The sequence below is a fragment of the Vespa velutina genome, chromosome 9, assembly GCF_912470025.1.
Source record: "Vespa velutina chromosome 9, iVesVel2.1, whole genome shotgun sequence".
NCBI lineage: Eukaryota > Metazoa > Arthropoda > Insecta > Hymenoptera > Vespidae > Vespa > Vespa velutina.
The window spans coordinates 8679837-8697358 of NC_062196.1; the positions used below are offsets into that span (position 1 = coordinate 8679837).

At 32.0% G+C, this 17522-nt stretch overlaps 3 protein-coding genes across 14 annotated transcripts; 2 read left to right on the top strand and 1 right to left on the bottom strand.

Annotated features, from left to right (window-relative positions):
* Positions 1 to 86: 86 nt before the first annotated feature.
* Positions 87 to 10951, top strand: LOC124951889 (arginine/serine-rich protein PNISR). 3 transcript variants are annotated; one of them, XM_047500921.1, is made up of 12 exons: positions 87 to 653; positions 928 to 1116; positions 1203 to 1459; positions 1593 to 1764; positions 1844 to 2025; positions 2095 to 2331; positions 2413 to 2515; positions 3949 to 4020; positions 4284 to 4378; positions 4492 to 4633; positions 4708 to 5499; positions 6372 to 10951. In XM_047500921.1, the coding sequence occupies exons 1-11, from the start codon at positions 560 to 562 to the stop codon at positions 5475 to 5477; spliced, it is 2313 nt and encodes a 770-aa protein (XP_047356877.1). In that variant the 5' UTR covers positions 87 to 559; the 3' UTR covers positions 5478 to 5499; positions 6372 to 10951. The 3 variants fall into 3 exon arrangements, with proteins under 3 accessions (XP_047356877.1, XP_047356878.1, XP_047356879.1); XM_047500922.1 differs by having other exon boundaries at positions 3958 to 4020; XM_047500923.1 differs by lacking the exon at positions 3949 to 4020.
* LOC124951891 (tyrosine-protein kinase Btk29A) lies at positions 6590 to 16159 on the bottom strand. 9 transcript variants are annotated; one of them, XM_047500925.1, is made up of 17 exons: positions 15796 to 15970; positions 15060 to 15241; positions 14755 to 14933; positions 13950 to 14208; positions 13543 to 13833; positions 10080 to 10141; positions 9932 to 10015; positions 9785 to 9849; positions 9642 to 9707; positions 9435 to 9563; positions 9159 to 9352; positions 8907 to 9078; positions 8655 to 8823; positions 8389 to 8507; positions 8006 to 8258; positions 7795 to 7912; positions 6590 to 7710 (listed from the first exon to the last, which is right to left on the bottom strand). In XM_047500925.1, exons 2-16 carry the CDS (start codon positions 15100 to 15102, stop codon positions 7811 to 7813), a joined length of 2187 nt encoding a protein of 728 aa, XP_047356881.1. In that variant the 5' UTR covers positions 15103 to 15241; positions 15796 to 15970; the 3' UTR covers positions 6590 to 7710; positions 7795 to 7810. The 9 variants fall into 9 exon arrangements, with proteins under 9 accessions (XP_047356881.1, XP_047356884.1, XP_047356880.1 ...); XM_047500928.1 differs by having other exon boundaries at positions 6590 to 7912; positions 13950 to 14084; positions 14145 to 14208; positions 15796 to 15969; XM_047500924.1 differs by having other exon boundaries at positions 6590 to 7912.
* Positions 15927 to 17518, top strand: LOC124951905 (mediator of RNA polymerase II transcription subunit 7). Of its 2 annotated transcripts, none has more exons than XM_047500992.1 (4): positions 15927 to 16438; positions 16497 to 16892; positions 16985 to 17137; positions 17215 to 17518. In XM_047500992.1, the coding sequence occupies exons 2-4, from the start codon at positions 16563 to 16565 to the stop codon at positions 17413 to 17415; spliced, it is 684 nt and encodes a 227-aa protein (XP_047356948.1). In that variant the 5' UTR covers positions 15927 to 16438; positions 16497 to 16562; the 3' UTR covers positions 17416 to 17518. The 2 variants fall into 2 exon arrangements, with proteins under 2 accessions (XP_047356948.1, XP_047356949.1); XM_047500993.1 differs by having other exon boundaries at positions 15927 to 16419.
* The last annotated feature ends 4 nt before the right edge of the window (positions 17519 to 17522 follow it).

Sequence of the window (17522 nt, forward strand, 5' to 3'; positions counted from 1 at the left end):
ATTTTTACTAGAATAACCCTGAACGAATCAGAAGATGTAATAAAAATTTGGCAAGTTGGCAACAGTGTTCGGGACGCCTTATGGCTGTATTATAACAGAATATATATTAGTCGTTGAAATACTTATAATAATTTTGAAAAAAGCCATACGTAATTTTTGAACAATTCAATAAAATTATACGTAAATTTTTTTTACGCCGTTATCAATAGTAGACAATAATTTGTTACCGCTCTATCAAATATATTCGTTCCTTTGGAATCATCAACAATAACTTTCGCGCATGGAATGTACTTTGTGCTACAATCCTTTAGTGTTCCGAATAATTTAGATATTCGGTCAATAGAGTAAAACACTTGAAAAATTAAAATCAATTTTCACGCAATCGTGATGTAATAAGAATGTCTACATAGGAGCAATGCGCGCGCGCGCGCGCACTCGCGTATGTAGGATATACGCATGTAGTTTATACGTATGTAGCAATAATCCAATGTTGGATTTTTTTGCAACGATTAGTGGAATGCTATTTAACCAAAATAGATAAAATTGTTAAATATTACGGATGAAAATGAGTGGCGACATGTTTGAAGGGAAAGATTATCCAACACAATGGGCGTTAAATCCTTCAGCATATCAAAATATGAGTAATGATCAAGGTAGGCTAACAAATGAAATTTGCATTCCTAATTATCATACATTGAATCAAAAGTGCAGTTTTGATATTAAATTTGTGGATAGATATGAATTATTCGTTCTGTCACCATATTATCTCTAATCTCGAATATTTTATAAGATCAAGAATAATATTGTTTATTTTATTTTCTCTAATATATGGTACCATTATGTTAAATCTGTTATATTCAATTTTGAGTTTTACTTACTTTTCTAATCAATGGCAATAGTGAAATAATGAATTATATGTTACCGCAGTTGATTGGGCTGCATTAGCTCAACAATGGATAAAAATGAAAGAAACGGTTGTTCCACCTGCTCCACCACCGCCATCAATCGATTCCCTTTGTCCAGGGAATGATAGTAGCGGAGAAGCACCTATGGATATGGATACCAAAGAAGACGATATCCCACCAGCACCACCAGCTCCCACAATTAGTGGTTCTGGTAATTTAACGATGCATGTACATATACATATGTATATATATATATGTATATATATATATATATATGAAAAAACTTAACGTGATTAGATGCTTGGGCTCAATGGAGTCAATGGGGACATTGGAATACTTCTAACTCTAGTACTGGAACTTGGGAGTGGACCGGTGTTCCACCTCCTGGAGTTACTATAGGTCCTGATGGAAAACCAGTAGGAGTACCTACATTACCCATCATTCCACCTGGCCCAACGATATCGACTACAGAATTTAATGTACCACCTCCAGTAACGCCGTCATTGTATTCTTATAATTCTGCACCTCCGTCTGCACAACCTTATAATCAACAAGTTAGTATATCTTGATGGAAAAGAAAAATAATAATAATAATAATAATAATAATAATAATAATAATAATAATAATAAAAGAATTTTTTTAAACTTTACTACCATATAATACCTATAAAACATATGTAATCTTAGGTCAGTAATTTCTGGTCTGGCGAATCTTCAACTGCAGTGCCTTCTCAGCCGTTACTTTATATGAAGGGTATTAGGCATACAAATCGAATACCACATATGAGACCTATTGATGCAGTAAGATGTAGAAACAATAGGGAAAAAACACCAGAAGAAGATACAACCACTACTATTGGTAAATATAGAGGAATTTTCAAAATAATTTTTAAGATATAATAAAAAGCGTGATTCCGATAAATATAATCACTTCATAGATGCAGCAAAACGTCGTCAATTGCCTGCATGGATCAGAGAAGGATTAGAAAAAATGGAAAGGGAAAAGCAAAAAGCAGTAGAACGAGAGAGACAAGAAATATTGAGAAAACAGGAAATAGAAGCTCGTAAAAAAGCTGAGGATGAGGCCCGTTTAGTTCTTAATCCTTCGAAAAGTAAATTTGTAAGTATACGATAAAGTAATAAAATTCTTATATAAATGTATAATTAAAAGTTGATATTCTTATTCTAGGATTCAGATTCGGAAAAAGAAGGAGATCAAGAATTCGAGACAAGTTCGACCGAACAAAATATTAACAAAAAGAATTACGAACGTACGCCAGATGTTATTCTTCGTCCAAGAAAGTCGCGTTTTCGAGATGCTGATTCACCTGAGCCAAGTATAGCCGCTGATAATAGTCCAACGCCTATTTCTGGTAGTGTGCCTGTTACTATCAAACGATCGCAAGAGGAAATTTTGCAGGATGTGGTAAATAATTGAACGTCACCTTTTTTCTTTTTGAACGTACTATGAGTCATATACAAATTTACAGCTAATTTTGTGCCATAGATGTTGAAAGTTCGAAGATCTCTAACAGAAATTCTTTTGGAAGTAACAAATGAAGAAATTGGGGTAGTATGCAGAGAGGTTTGGAATCGCGCACGTGCCAAAGGTACTCCAGATACACATGATAACACTAACATAACGAAACTTCATATTTTTCCTCGTCAATATATAATACTTAATTTACATGAATTTTGTGCCATGTCATGGAGAGCATTATCGGCCCCATTGTATAATGCAATATTTACAACATTAAACAAAGATTTTTTAATCCATAGGCTTAATTATTTGACAGTTGCAGGACATCTGATTTTCTCTTCCAGGAGTATTCCAGTGTGTTACTTCTATATTAGTTTATTGTGATTGTATAGGTTAGGTTAAACATTATACGTTAACAGAATGCCATACGTACAATTTTTTCATTAAATTCAGAAAAAAATCACGGAGTTTTGAGAAGCAGTGTGTTATAAAATATGCTTATACTATAGTATATATTATTTTGTCGTGTTCCAACACGTCCTGACATAAACATATTATGCTGGTCGAATATGTGATCGATGAAGTGTAGAGAAGTTCGTAATAGAAAAATAATAATAAAAATAAAACTCTATCTGATGATATATTATTATGTATCAAAGATAAGAGTTTAGTTGTACGCTTCTTCCGTAAAACTAATGGAGGGTACATAAAGACGTATGAAAAGATGTATCAAAATATGTTTGTATATGCGCGATAAGCAGCGCACGATTAATTTCGTACGATTACTTTCACACGAGAATTGAACAGTTGGGGTCGTACAATACGTTTGACATATTAGCTTGGAAGTTCATGAATTTCATGTTTCGTACATAAGTACTGTCACTGTCACATTTACTCTTATGAAAAATGCATTTTTTTTATTCTTCTATTATTAATAATGATTCATCAATACGATTTACTAAATTACAGCATGTTACATGTTATAATATATGTGTGTGTGTATATATATATATATACACACATACATATATATGATTAAATGACACTGACAAATCATTCTCAATGAAGTATTAATTGCAAAAGAATGCTTTAATTATGCTTATTTCATGGAACTTAACGTAAATATTTTTATTCGAACTTTATTCAAAATATCGACCATCTTATATAATATTGATCTTAAATCTAATAACATGCTGTAATTAATAGAGATTTTAATAATTTTTATTATTATTAAAGTGCAATATAAGAGCGTGCGCGTGCACGCTTATGTATAGGTATATTACATCCTTATTAGTTGATACCTGTAAATTTAAGATATTGTAAAATAATATCTTATTAATCTAAACTTATGAAAAATCTCAATTTTGATAGTTTAATGAGATAATAAGAATAAAAAAGCTTTTTCAGCTATGTGAGGAATAGAGTTGTCTCTCTCCTTACAAAACGCTGAGCAGCGTTTATTTACAATATGTCTTTCTTGTGGGGTTGGTTGGGTGGGGGGGGGGGGTGGTATCCGCAAAGTAACTCTTAGCGATTGATTACTAAATGCGTGTGTATTGTAAGCCCCTGCAGGAGAGCACTCAGTCGCATCCTTCAACAACACGGCCCCTCTTGCTCAGATCACTCGAAAACTTGGTAAGTTATATATATATTTATGATCTTCCACGTGCTGTGTTTCCCTAAGGATGGTTGTAGAAACAGTCGCTTGAAAAAGTTACTGTTTGTGCAATGTTGCACTTTCAATATTTACTGACAGATTGCAAAATGAAGATGTCTCTCAGGACATTTTATAATGAAATAGCAGGAGCAAATTTATTGGTTCAACGTATGTTCTTTCACGTTTAAGGATCAATGTGAGAATTTTAAAATGGATTTAACTAAATATTTGTGTGTCATAGGTCTGGGCATCTATGGCGACAGTAATAGCGAATCCGAGGAAGAACAGAATGAGCAAGAACAACTTCAAAACAATGATAGTGATGAAGAACTGATGGTATTTAATATGCATTTTAAATCGTAAAGGTTTCGGTAATAGAAAATAAAAGAAAAGGAAGGAAAAGCAGTGGGAAAAACAACGGTCTATAGTTTATATTAATCGTTTTACAGGAAACTTTGAGACGTCGGCAGCAGGCATTCAAAAAGACAGAGAAGGAGATAGAAGCACGTCTTGCGGCAGAAGAGGAAAACGAAGATCAATACAATGTACAACAGGATAATCATATTGGTAATACTAGCTGCAGAGATACAGGTATGTATTGAAAATAATATAACTAAAAGAGATTATTGCATTATCAAGTATAACTCCATAACATCACACTTTAGTTGATGAGAAAGAAACGGTAAATATTCAAAGAGCAGCATCTGAAAGTTTGTCGAGTGACGGACAAAGTCCACGAGAAGTAAATGCCTCTGCGGATGTGATAAAAGCCGGTACTCCTTCAGCATCAGTTAATTCTGAATCTAGTAATTCTGAATCTACGAGCTCTGATACAAGTCATAATTCGACAAAGAAGAACAAAAAATTAAGTAAAAAAAGCGATCGAGATCAAAGGAAACGAAAGTCTAAAAGTAGAAGTAAATCAAGAAGCAAGAAATCGAGATCCCGTTCATCGGAACGTACGCGAAAACGCTCATCGAGATCAAGATCGGTAAAGTCCCGTAAGGGACGGCGTTCAAGGTCGAGCAATTACAGGTCCAGTAGAAAGCGCAGATCGAAATCACGAAATCGAAAGCGATTAAGATCTCGATCCAGAAGCTGCCGAAGATCTAGGTCTCTGTCAGGATCAAGAAAATGGTCCCGATCGCGTTCTAACGGAAAAAAGAAGTCTCATTCGCATTCCAGAGAAAGAAGAAGTCGATCACGTTCGATAAGGCGTAGCAGATCGCGTATAAGGGTTAAACGAAAGTCCTCTTCAAGAAACAGAGAAAGATCACGATCCCGTTCGCGAGATCGTCACAGATCGCGATCTTATGTTTCTAGAAGTAGAAGGAGAAGTCAATCTAGATCTAGGGATCGTAGAAGGTCGCAATCAAAGTCGCATCAATGGAACACTCGTGATGGTAAGAAGTCATCGCATCGATTCAGGAATTGAGCCTGTTCAACTTCAAGCAAAGGTTGTATATACATTCATATTTATATCGTGAACAGATTCATACAGAAAGCTATTTATTTTATTTTTATGCTCAAAAGACAAAAACGTACAAAACAATTTATCCATCCTGTTATTATTTGGCTCTCTGTATCGATTTGTGTCTAATACATAACATTTTATCGATATTCCGATGTATTTTCAATTTAACATAAATTTATACTAACAATAAGTATTAAAAAATAATAGTATGTGTTATGGCCATACAACACAACATCTCTCAAAGATTGCATTAACGCAATAGCCAGATATTTTATCGTGCTAAAAAGAGTTAAATTTATTCGATTGCATTGATCAAACTTACATTGGACATCAGGAGTAATACGTGCTCCATACAAATTTTTCGTTTTGAAAGTGATGCGAAATTCTAAAAGTTGATTATTATTGCGCGCTAATATTAATTATTATAAATGCGGGATTTTTCGAAAAAATAATACATGTCTTACACCTTTATTATCACTTTCAAAGTCTACGTTTTATACATACATACATACATACATACATACATACGTACATACATACACATATATATATATATATATATGTATGTATGTATGTGTATATATATATATATATATATATATATATATATACATATATATATATTTATTTATTTATTTATTTATTTATTTATTTATTTATTCATATTTATATTATGAAGTGTAATATCAATATCTCTTTTTCTAATCTAAAAGATATTTTCAAAGAGAAATTTCTCTTCTTCGTCTTTCCTTATTTTCTATTATTATTTAATACAATGCTAATACTATATAAATTAAGTGTATGCATGCTATAAGAATATTGGCAGGATCCCCTAGAAATGTTATTTTGTTTCAGCATTTTCCACTGGCTTCCAGTTGGCTTCAATATGTCATTCTGCCTCAGTCCATCAGTGTATACTACCATGGTAGTTCTTTCGTTTTAAATATATCACGTTCAGTCTCTCCCGAAGTGTATAAGAAGGTATGATATAATAAAGAATAACATTTTCTTTTCAAATAAATGTGTTATGACTCGAGGAAATATCATTATATCCTTGGAAATTGGTGCATGTATAGAATTATTTAAAATATTTTAATATAATTTCATGTAAAAAGTAAGAAATGTTTAAACGATCGAATGGACGTTACATTAAGTTTATTGGTCGTAACCACGATCGTTTTTGTACTGTATAATTATTTAGTACCTGTAATAATCCGCAAATAGATTTAATGAAATTATGGTGTATCGAGAGAAAGATATTAACAAACATTATGGACATCATAAATTTTTATAAACGCTTTAAAAATAAAACATAAAACAAAAATAATAATAATAATAATAATAATAATAATAATAATAATAATAATAATAATAATAATAGGATAAACGAGCAGAGAAAAATATGAAAGTAGATCGATTTAAAGATGCTGACGAATATCGTTGTTATATCGAGGCCATTATTCTATTAGATATTGTAAACTACATTGATCAGTGAATTACTACACAGTCTAAAATATATCACTTTCTTAATTGTTCAATATTGAAACGATAAAAAAATAAAAAATACCAAAATTATTATATCAATGGTTACACATGCCACAACTCGCTTATATCTTAAACATTTATTGTGTAATATAAGATGTTTCAAACGTACAACTAATTCTTTTCTTAATAGCGATATTTCAGTAAAGAAGCTTTTTAGAACCTCATCTTTACACGCCCTCTTTTTTTTTTTTTTGTTTTTTTTTTTTTTTTTGTTTTTTTTTTCTTGTGTAATATTTATTGTATTCTTCTTCCTCAATTTCCTTCCAATTTTACTCTAATTTTCTCGTTGTGAAGACTAAAAACATAGGGCAGCCTGTATTTAAGCATTTTATGAAGCAAAAACGATGTGTAGTCATTATATTACAAATAAACGAAAATGTTCATTTATCTTTAGTAGCCCGTATTGCCTTGCAAAGTTCTATCCACGGATGTCCATAAGAACTGCAAATGTCGCAAACGTTAGACGAACTTGCGGATGGTTGACTAGCCAAGTGATGAGTCGTGCTTTGCGAAGATGATTCTTCCTCTTCCGGTCTAGATATGGTCGATGATAGATGAAGGAAGTTGACCGAGGAAGGCAAAGAGGCCGGTGCACGAGTTTTATGTGATGAAGGTAATGTCGCAGAATTGCACGATGAATTAGAGGATGCTAGAACAGAAGTCGATTGCTCCAATGACGATGGAGATTTTATGTATTGTATTGATCGGCCAGAGGGTGAAGAAAGGCGCATACACCGGAGAAGGTTGAGTCAATCATTGAGAAGGCCTTGAGAAACGCTAATGAGCTGTTCCTTAAGAACACGAAAGGAAGGTCGAACTTCCGGACAGTGTGCCCAACACTTTCGCATTACCTAAAAATATCACGAGATTTGTCTCATAAAAATTATTTTCTCTTTCTCTCATTAGCACTCTCATTTTAAACTAGAGAAATAATAATAATCAACCTCATAAACTTCTTTGAAGCAAGCCTTCGGTCTTTCTAATATAATTCCACGTTGAACTCTGTCGACAACCTCGGTATTCTTGAGACGACCATAAGGCATTTTTCCACAGGTAAAAATTTCCCACATCAATACCCCATACGCCCAGACGTCCGATTTAGAACTGAATCGAGTATAGTTCAAAACTTCTGGTGGTGCCCATTTAATTGGAAATTTAGTACCCCCGCTACTGGTATATTGATCATCTAGGACATATCTAAAAGCATTTGTCACATAAATAATAGTACGGGCATATTGTTGTATTACATCAAATCGTAAATCTCTTTCATCAATTGGAAAAAAAAAAAAAAAGAGAGAAAATTAATCGTGCAATATAAAAGAATTACCTTGCCAAACCGAAATCAGCCACTTTCACTACGTTTTCAGATCCAACTAAGCAATTGCGTGCTGCAAGGTCTCTGTGGATATAGTTATGTCTCTCCAAATATGCCATTCCTTTACAGACCTGAAACCAGTATTTTGGAAAGTTTTTATTCGATCAGATTTTTCCATTTTGCATATGGTAATCTCTGAATATGCTAGAAAAAAAACAAAGAATATTATTAACATGATATATAATGTAACATGAAAACGTGCTATATAATAATTTCACCTGTATGCACATATCCAGCAAAAGACCAACATTTGCACCTAATGTGGTTTCGTGACGACGGAGGTAGTTGAGAAGAGATCCATGCCGCATATACTCTGTGACAATGTATATCGGTCTGTCTTTACTGCAAACACCGTACAATTGGACGAGATTTTGATGCTGTAGTTTCCTAATGAAAATCAATCGATATATGAGAATACATAAGAGTTCAGAAGAGTTTAAGTGATGACGAGACAGTAGTATTATACTTACGTCATAACTTTTGCTTCTTCTATAAAATCATCTTCAGACATAGTTCCTTCTTTCATCATTTTCACAGCAACGTCGATGGAACCACGCCATTTTCCTCTTCGTACCACTCCAAATTGACCGGAGCCTAGTTCATCTAGTAAATGTAATTCTGCCGGATCTATTTCCCATTTATCTGGAATCAAAAAACGATACGTGATTTACATCAATTTGATCATTCTTGAAATGTACGAAAGAAATGAATATTTTATTAACCATGACTGAGGCCGGCGGTGGGTGGAACTGGTCTATCGCAAGGGCTCGTCTTTAATCGACTAGCAAGTCCCCCGCTATTATGTCGATGGTAATTCACAAGATCAGGAATCGAACTGCAACAATGCTTTTCCGAGAGGTAGAATTCTCCTCGTGAACTTTGCTTTATATGATAGTGCTTTACATGTGGATGTGGACTGTAAAAAGTACAATCGAACATATTATAAAGAAATAATCAATTTCAATTAGACTAACCAAGTTAAATTAATAAATGCTTACATTTTTGTATAAAGTGAAAGTGTATAAAGACCTTTCGTTGAGGAATTACGAACGACGAAACATCCCTCCTTTTCTTCTTGTTTCAATAAAGATTCCGCTCGTTGTCTCGACATATCACCCACATACCATCTGCATTGTAGAAGTAAAAAAATAAAACTTATCGTAATTACCTTAATATCAACGACAAAGGGCAGCTAAAGTACTTACTCATATTTTTGCAATCCTAAAAGTTCTTTTTCTTTCACATAATTACTAGGTATATAACCAATTGATCTGAAATAAAAATTTTATTATATTTTACATTTATCATATAAATGTCCTTTTTCATTGTTATACGTTTAAGGAATTACCCATGCTCATCTTTCACCTTCCACCAATGTTCTTGGGAATCATCTAATACCTCATATTCCGCACCCTATGAAATTAATGAACTAATGTAATACATGGGTATCGTTTAAAATATTTGTATCTATCAGTATTAAATAAATTACTATTACCTTTTCAAGAGAAAGATCTCCAGCTTCTATTGCACGAAAAGGATACAAAGCCACCACAACCTTGGCCCTTGTAACTACTTTGTCCTGAAAGCATATTTATTGTTTTACTACTCGTTGCAAACGAATTAAAAACAAATTAACAACGTACTTTATTTTTAGAAGATGGAGTACCAGGAGTTCCACCCGGCATTATTGGAGTTGAAGGAGTACCTGTAACAAGAATAATAATTTATAATTAATACATGCTTTCAAGTAAAGGAACCATTATTGTTGCAAGAAAGTTATTTCTGAATAACATATTTAAATAAAATTATCCATATTTAGATGAAGTCATCAGCCAAGTAAAAGCATATTCAATACATGACCACTGATCAAATATGCAAGTACTGTGATCAGAATTATTGAAGCCCTACAAAGCATGGAATACCTTATTGGAAAGCCTACTTAAAAGTTACGATATGGCTTAATATCTTTAAATTCTAGATATTTTGTCTATTTTAAGTGGTTCATTCGATAAAAATCATGGTAAACTCTGAATCATTGCTGCTAACACAAAATAATCCAAAATTGATGAAATAATTACATTTATAGATTTTATACATACCAGTACCGATTCTTTGATCATTATGCACAATTTATCCTGCCGAATGGAACGTTTCTGTTGAAGTTGGCATCTTAATATTCATCATTTGTTGTTTGGAGTGTATATGTGTTCCTTTGTTCATTTCCGAATTTCATGTTTTTTGCAATTTTCTTGATCTAAGTTTGCAGCATGCATGAGAATTTTAAAATACATGCAATTATCTGTACTCAGTTATTGATACTAATAACATAATAATATATGCGCGGAAAATATATATTAAAATAGTTCGCACTGTGTAAGGAAGTTTGAATATGAACTGAATATAATTTGTTTCATTGTTTGTCTATTGTGATCAATATTTATGCACGCAAAATAATCCATTTTATGCTATTTAGGCCGTGTTTCTAGATTAAAAAAAAAAAAAAAAAAAAAAAAAAAATAATAATAATAATAATAATAATAATAATAATAAAAAATAAAAATAAAAGAATAAGAAAAAATAGAGAATCGAATTATCATAAAAAAAAAAAAAAAAAAAAGAATTATATAATAGAGATCTATTCTAATAAAATCATAGGCATAGTCCAAAAAAAAAAAATTATACTCAATATTCTATGTAACTACAATACATTAAAAGGCATCCAATTATTATATTAAAGACACATTTACACGCTAAAGGGCAATATTGTCTTAGAGCTAATAGAAGAAAGCAGGCTAAAACAAATTTTGTATAATATTAAAATTATTAAATTTACCTGATAATCTAATGTATGAGAGTCATTGAACTGGAAAAATTCCAATCAATGGCAAACACTTTGAATGAGTGATGTGAAAAAAAGAAAAAATAACATTTCATAAGAAATTGAAAACGTAAGAAGAGCCAAAGGAATGGATGGTAACTCTCATATTTCTTTTTCTTTTTTTTTTTTTTTTTTTTCTTTTTTTTTCTTTTTCTAAGATAAAGAATTATTGTGTATATATAACGAAATTTTTTTAATGCTGTATATATTTTAGTCGCAAAAAAAGTAAATAAGATATCGCGATACGATTTTATTATACAAAGAGATGTGGGAAATAAAAGTGAAACGGCACGTGGTTCGTTTGACAACGTAACCGACCATAATCGTCCGTTTATGATCGTCTTAAAAATTCTGAACGTTCCAGTCTTTTGCACTAATTATGAGGGCGGCGCCAGCTACCGATCGCGTTCGATGCACCCGTACTATTGCTACGCCCTCACAGGAAACATCTTATAAATTCGACTGTCACGAGTACTTCCAAATATAATATTTGGTACTTTTAATTCGTATAGGAATATAAGAATGAAACAAATTCAATTGCTCGTCGGCATTGTCTATTTCGTTATGCTGAAAAAATTTTAATGTCCGTTTTAAAAGGCATTACGAGGAAAAAAGAAAAAAAGAAAAAAAGAAAATCTACCGTGTATAATACTTCCACGTTCAAGGAGTATGCAAAGTGTGAAAAAAAAAAAAAAAAAAAAAGAATAAGGCACGGATATTAACGGAATCAATATAAAAATTGATCTTTTAATTTTCATTGTTAGAATTAATTATACAATAAAAATTGAAAGTAATTTTCTGTTAATCTAACTGTAAATACAAGACAGATACAAGAAGAATATAAAAAAGAAATGTGAATATTTGTGTGCTCATGCATTTTTTTTTTATCATAACGATATAATTTTCTATTTTAGATTTCTAGATTTTAGATCAAATAGAAAGCGTAAAAGCGAAAGTTCGATCGGAATGATAGGTGTGTGTTACGCACACGCGCGCGCGCATATATACGCACGCACGCACGCACACACACACACACACACACACACACACACATACAGAGCAAAAGAGAGAGACATACATCTTAAGATACATATATATTTTTCAACGGATTTCTCCCGCAATGTCCTGCACTAATCGCCAATCGATTTTATGAAGCGCTGACCTTATTGAGCATCCGAGCGATTATCGATTTAGCAAAAATCAGCGAAAAATCTAAAAATCTCGCAAATCTGCTTATATAAATTCGACGTACCAGCATTGGTGAGACTATGTCCAATGGCATTAACGGCAGCCGAGTGAACAGCGTTGGTGGCAGCGTTCGCGACATGTTTCAGAACACTTATCACCATCATACCCGTGAATACTGATCACTGGTATTTAAAGCGTACTTTTCACCAACCAAATGCCCGATAAACGAGCATTTTTTTTTGTTTTGTTTTTTTAACAACTTAAATATATTCAATAAATATATTGAAACCGATACACAGCGAGAAAGACGAAAGCACACGCTCCGGTTACGTACTCGCAACTAATACTCGCGAATGATTCGAAAGTACATATAACGAGCGATCGAGGATCCCCTCCTTTTCTGCCATACTTTCACCTTTATAGGAGCCACCTTTGCCAAACATTTTGCGAATCGCGACAAGAATATTGGGAGAATACGCGCGCTCGCCTCTTCGATGAGCTCGTTTATCCTTTAAATATATTTTCAACTTCTTCCCGGATAATTCGCTTCATTAATTTTTCTCATTACACTCTATTATCATTGAATATGCATATGTCTGCACACGTATATTCCGCGACAAGTTGAACGTATAGAAAATGTCTTTGATAAAAATGATCTAAATGCAAAAGAAAATATATTGGCTTGGACACCAAAGATTCTATAATTCGATGACTTTCTAAGATATTACAGTAAATGTAATCCATTTTATAAACGAGACTTGCACCTTTTATCTCAAAGAGATATAATACATATGATGTAAATTTAATTACTTGCAATCTACTCAAAAGAAATAAAAGAAACACAGTGACAGTGCTATTATGAACATCATGCTACATTGCAATAAACTGTATGTATTATATACATTGTTTGTTTAAATTGAAGGACCAGACAATTTTCGTTTCTTCTGAACTAAATAGATAAGAGATAACTGTCTCGTTTAAAAGAAACAATTTGACTAAGCATAAGTAAAAGATCGATTAAAATCTATATATTTACGTACCAAATGTAGAACACGCCTGAGGTTGAATGATCGGATTGTTGTTCGTTTCAGCGTTTGCCATTTGAATTGTAGAATCCGCCGATGAATTGACAATCGAGGCAGTAACATTTCCCGTGGCAGAAGTTATTGTTCGGAGCGGACACGTTGGAGCGTTTGTCACATTCATAGACCAAGAACTGCATGTATCGCAACCTTCGGCAGATCGCGTTAATAAACGGCAACAGGACCAACGTTTTCCACTCCACAAGCCCAAGTGATAACGATCGCTTAAACCTGGATTTTCACAGCAAACTAAAACAAAACAACATGAATAATAGTTAATTTGATTATTATTTCCTTATTAGTCTCTTAGATCCATAATATAATATAATACAATCTATGTATATAAGTGAGAAATGGATATTTACCAGCACGGATAGCACGTATCCATTCAGATCGATCTTGCTCCCTTGCAGCAAGAAGATAAAGAGTGTACTCTTGTCCGGCTTCTCGATATCCTATCTGGAATGGTAGTCCTGGTGGTACGTTACCTCCGCTACTACCTAAGTCATTACCAGTTGTATCTATTTTTGTATTCCCACTCCCACATCCAGGATTATTACCAAGATTTGCTGTTTCTACCACATGGACTGTTTCAATCGCAATACGACCTCGTTCTTTGCGCCGCTGCAACAAGAAATAATTCGATTCTTTAGTATTGCACGCTCATTAAATAAAAAAATTACAGAATTAACAGAAGTGAACAAAAGATCGCGTAATAAACATATTGCATAAATATTTCCTCCTCAAATTCTTGAATTGATAATAATGTATCTGATAAATGATAGATTAATGGTTCATAGATGACTATAGCATTACATTTCATTGTCTGCTTCGAACTAATCAGAAATTAATCAGAACCGACATTTCTTTCTAATGATATCTATTATGTCTAAGTTTCTACTTAGTTAAAACACATAGAAAAGAAATAATAATTCGTTTACCATTTGATTGTTAATTATTCTCATTATTATGGACAAAATAATATATGAATATTCAATCTAATCATTCATTTTTCATATGGCACAATTAATTTATTTATAACCGCAGAAATAGAAAATTAGAAAAGAATTAACAAAGCCCATTGAAAAGCTTATATATTTATGCGATTTTTAAGCTAGCCAATGCAAACAACTGCGATCCTTCGTAATAGAATATTATTTTGTACTTTACCTCACTATCGCTATCATAGTACACGAGATGACGACGTGTGAGTACAAACCAACGTTGCTTGTAGTTAACAGGAGTGAAACGTTTCTTGTTTTGAGAACGTTTAACCATAAATCCTTGTCTTACCACGTCTGTTGATTTTGATTCCACCTTTGCATCTTTCCCTGCCATTCTCGACAGACCTTGTCAAAAAGAGATTTTTATTTCAATAAAAATTCTAATAAATAAATCATTCTAATAAATAATTAACTCAATTGGAAATGTTTATTGACAAGGAAACATATAAGAGAAAAGAACTGTTTTCATACACTTTGTGAAATGCAGCTTATAAGAGGATTTTACAGCCTGCATCGTTTAGGAGTGCAATAATCATTAAGAAAATAAAAATTTAATCATGACAAGACTTTTGTGCTTTAACTCTTCTGCAAATAGATCTTGTCTGACAAGTTATGTGTTGAAAAATACAGGTGTAACGGCGGCTCTTCTAATCCTAAAAATATAAGACTATGATTACTTAGTTTTTACCACTATATATCATTGTTACCACGTTCTATATCTATAATCCAGATGAATAAACTTTTGTTCAAATAAAAGTTATACTTTTTAATAACTTTCTCAATACCTTCATATAACATTTATTCTTCCTAGCAGTCGGACTACACATGATACTAATTTTAAATATTTAGAGACAAATTTGAATAAATTCTTTTGAAATAAAATGACATCTACCCAAATTCAAAGTAATAAATTCTTTATAAAATAACAAAGTTCCTTCGCAAATGTAAAAACGATGATTCGAAAATATTTCGTAATTTTTTTCCCTTTTAAAACATTATTATGTACTTTTTATATAAAGAATAGCGAAGATTTTTATATTATAAATATAGACGTATTCTTTGCTATACACAAAGGGAAATGATAGTAGCGAATTTTACACCGTTGCAACGCTTTTATAACTGACATTAGATTTAACTATTCAAATTCAACATAATACAACTGTTTTTGTAAATAATAACTGAGACGTTAACATATAGTAGTACATACTTATCTGCTATTGATGTTTTTTATTGCATCTATTTTGCACTATTTTGGCAGCTGTCAAAACATGACCGGTATGGACACACACAAACGTACACCAGACGCAACAAAGAGTTCACGTGGACGAACGCATGCACACTGTTATAATCTGTCAATCCGAGACCACCCGAACATCGAGGAACGTTCGTGATATAGAAGGAAATGGCATACAACTATAGTCAATATTAAATTTAAATTGCAATCTTTTATCAATTTAAATAAATCCAAGCTTTAATAAAACTACATTATCGAATATTAGTTGAATATTAATATTATCTATTTGAGATTTAATTTGTCCAATGTTTATACTTTAATATAAAATAATGACTTTATAAAGAGGAATATCTGTTGATCTTTTTTGTAAACTCAAATACCGATACGTTCATCTCGTTGTGTTTTGTCGAACGACAAGAAAATTATCAAATAGAGAATAGAGCTGTTAGTTAATAAAAGTATATATATATATATATATATATATATATTATATGTATATATATATATATATACGTATATATGCATATATATATATATATATATACATATATATTTATAAATAAGCCAAAGAATTATATTCTGTTACAAAACAAACAAGTATGTTCCAGATAGAAAGGTATGCAAGATAAATTAAAGCGATACGTTATTCTAACCTCATCGTTACGTTGTTTCAGATAAGAATACTACATTATAAAAATATTACTCTTTGTAAAAATCTATGGTATTGATATTATTATAAAATGGCAGCACCAGAGGCAATGCAAGTTAGTTCATTGCCCTTACCACCATTGCAATATATCAACTTATATACAGATGAAAATGTTCGTCGTGGAAGAGCACCCAAGCCTCCACCTCCAATTCATGATACTTATTCAATGTTTGGCAATGTATTTAACGCCGATGATAGTATCATCAGACCCTTAGAAGCTCAAGGGATCAAAAGATTATATCCTCAACACTTTGATCGACGACGTGAATTAAAAAAGCTTAATCATTCTTTACTAGTAAACTTTTTAGATTTAATAGATCTATTAGTGCAATGTCCTGATAGTCCAAGACGTGCTGAAAAAGTATGCACTTACAAAATTGATAATAATAAATCAACATTCTTATTTAACTTTTTATTAGTTTGAATGTACTTAAAGTCTAATATATTTTTTAGGTAGAAGATTTAAGTTTATTATTTATACATATTCATCATCTCTTAAATGAATTTAGACCACATCAGGCAAGAGAAACATTAAGAGTTATGATGGAATTACAACGTAGACAACGTATAGAAACGGCATTAAGATTTCAAAAGCACCTTGAGAAGGTAAGAGATTGATGTCAAAATTAAAATTTATTACATATACAGTAATAATATTGTGAAATTTATTAATTTTATTTCAGGTTCAACAGATACTACAGCATGCTTTACAAATGCTCCCAGATACTTCTGAACTAGATTCCAAGCTTGCCATTAATATTGATGCAATGGAATCCATTGATACTTTAGGAGCCGAACAACAAAATATGGATACATGTAGTCAAAGTGATCGTATTATGTGTAAAACGATAGATGATATGATAGCATCAAACAATTTATTTTAAGATATAAATATAATGTTAATCATCAAAAGCATCTGTATTATATTAAATATTCGTATAAAATCCTACTTTATACATAGTGATTAAATATGTTTTCTTTCATAAATGCG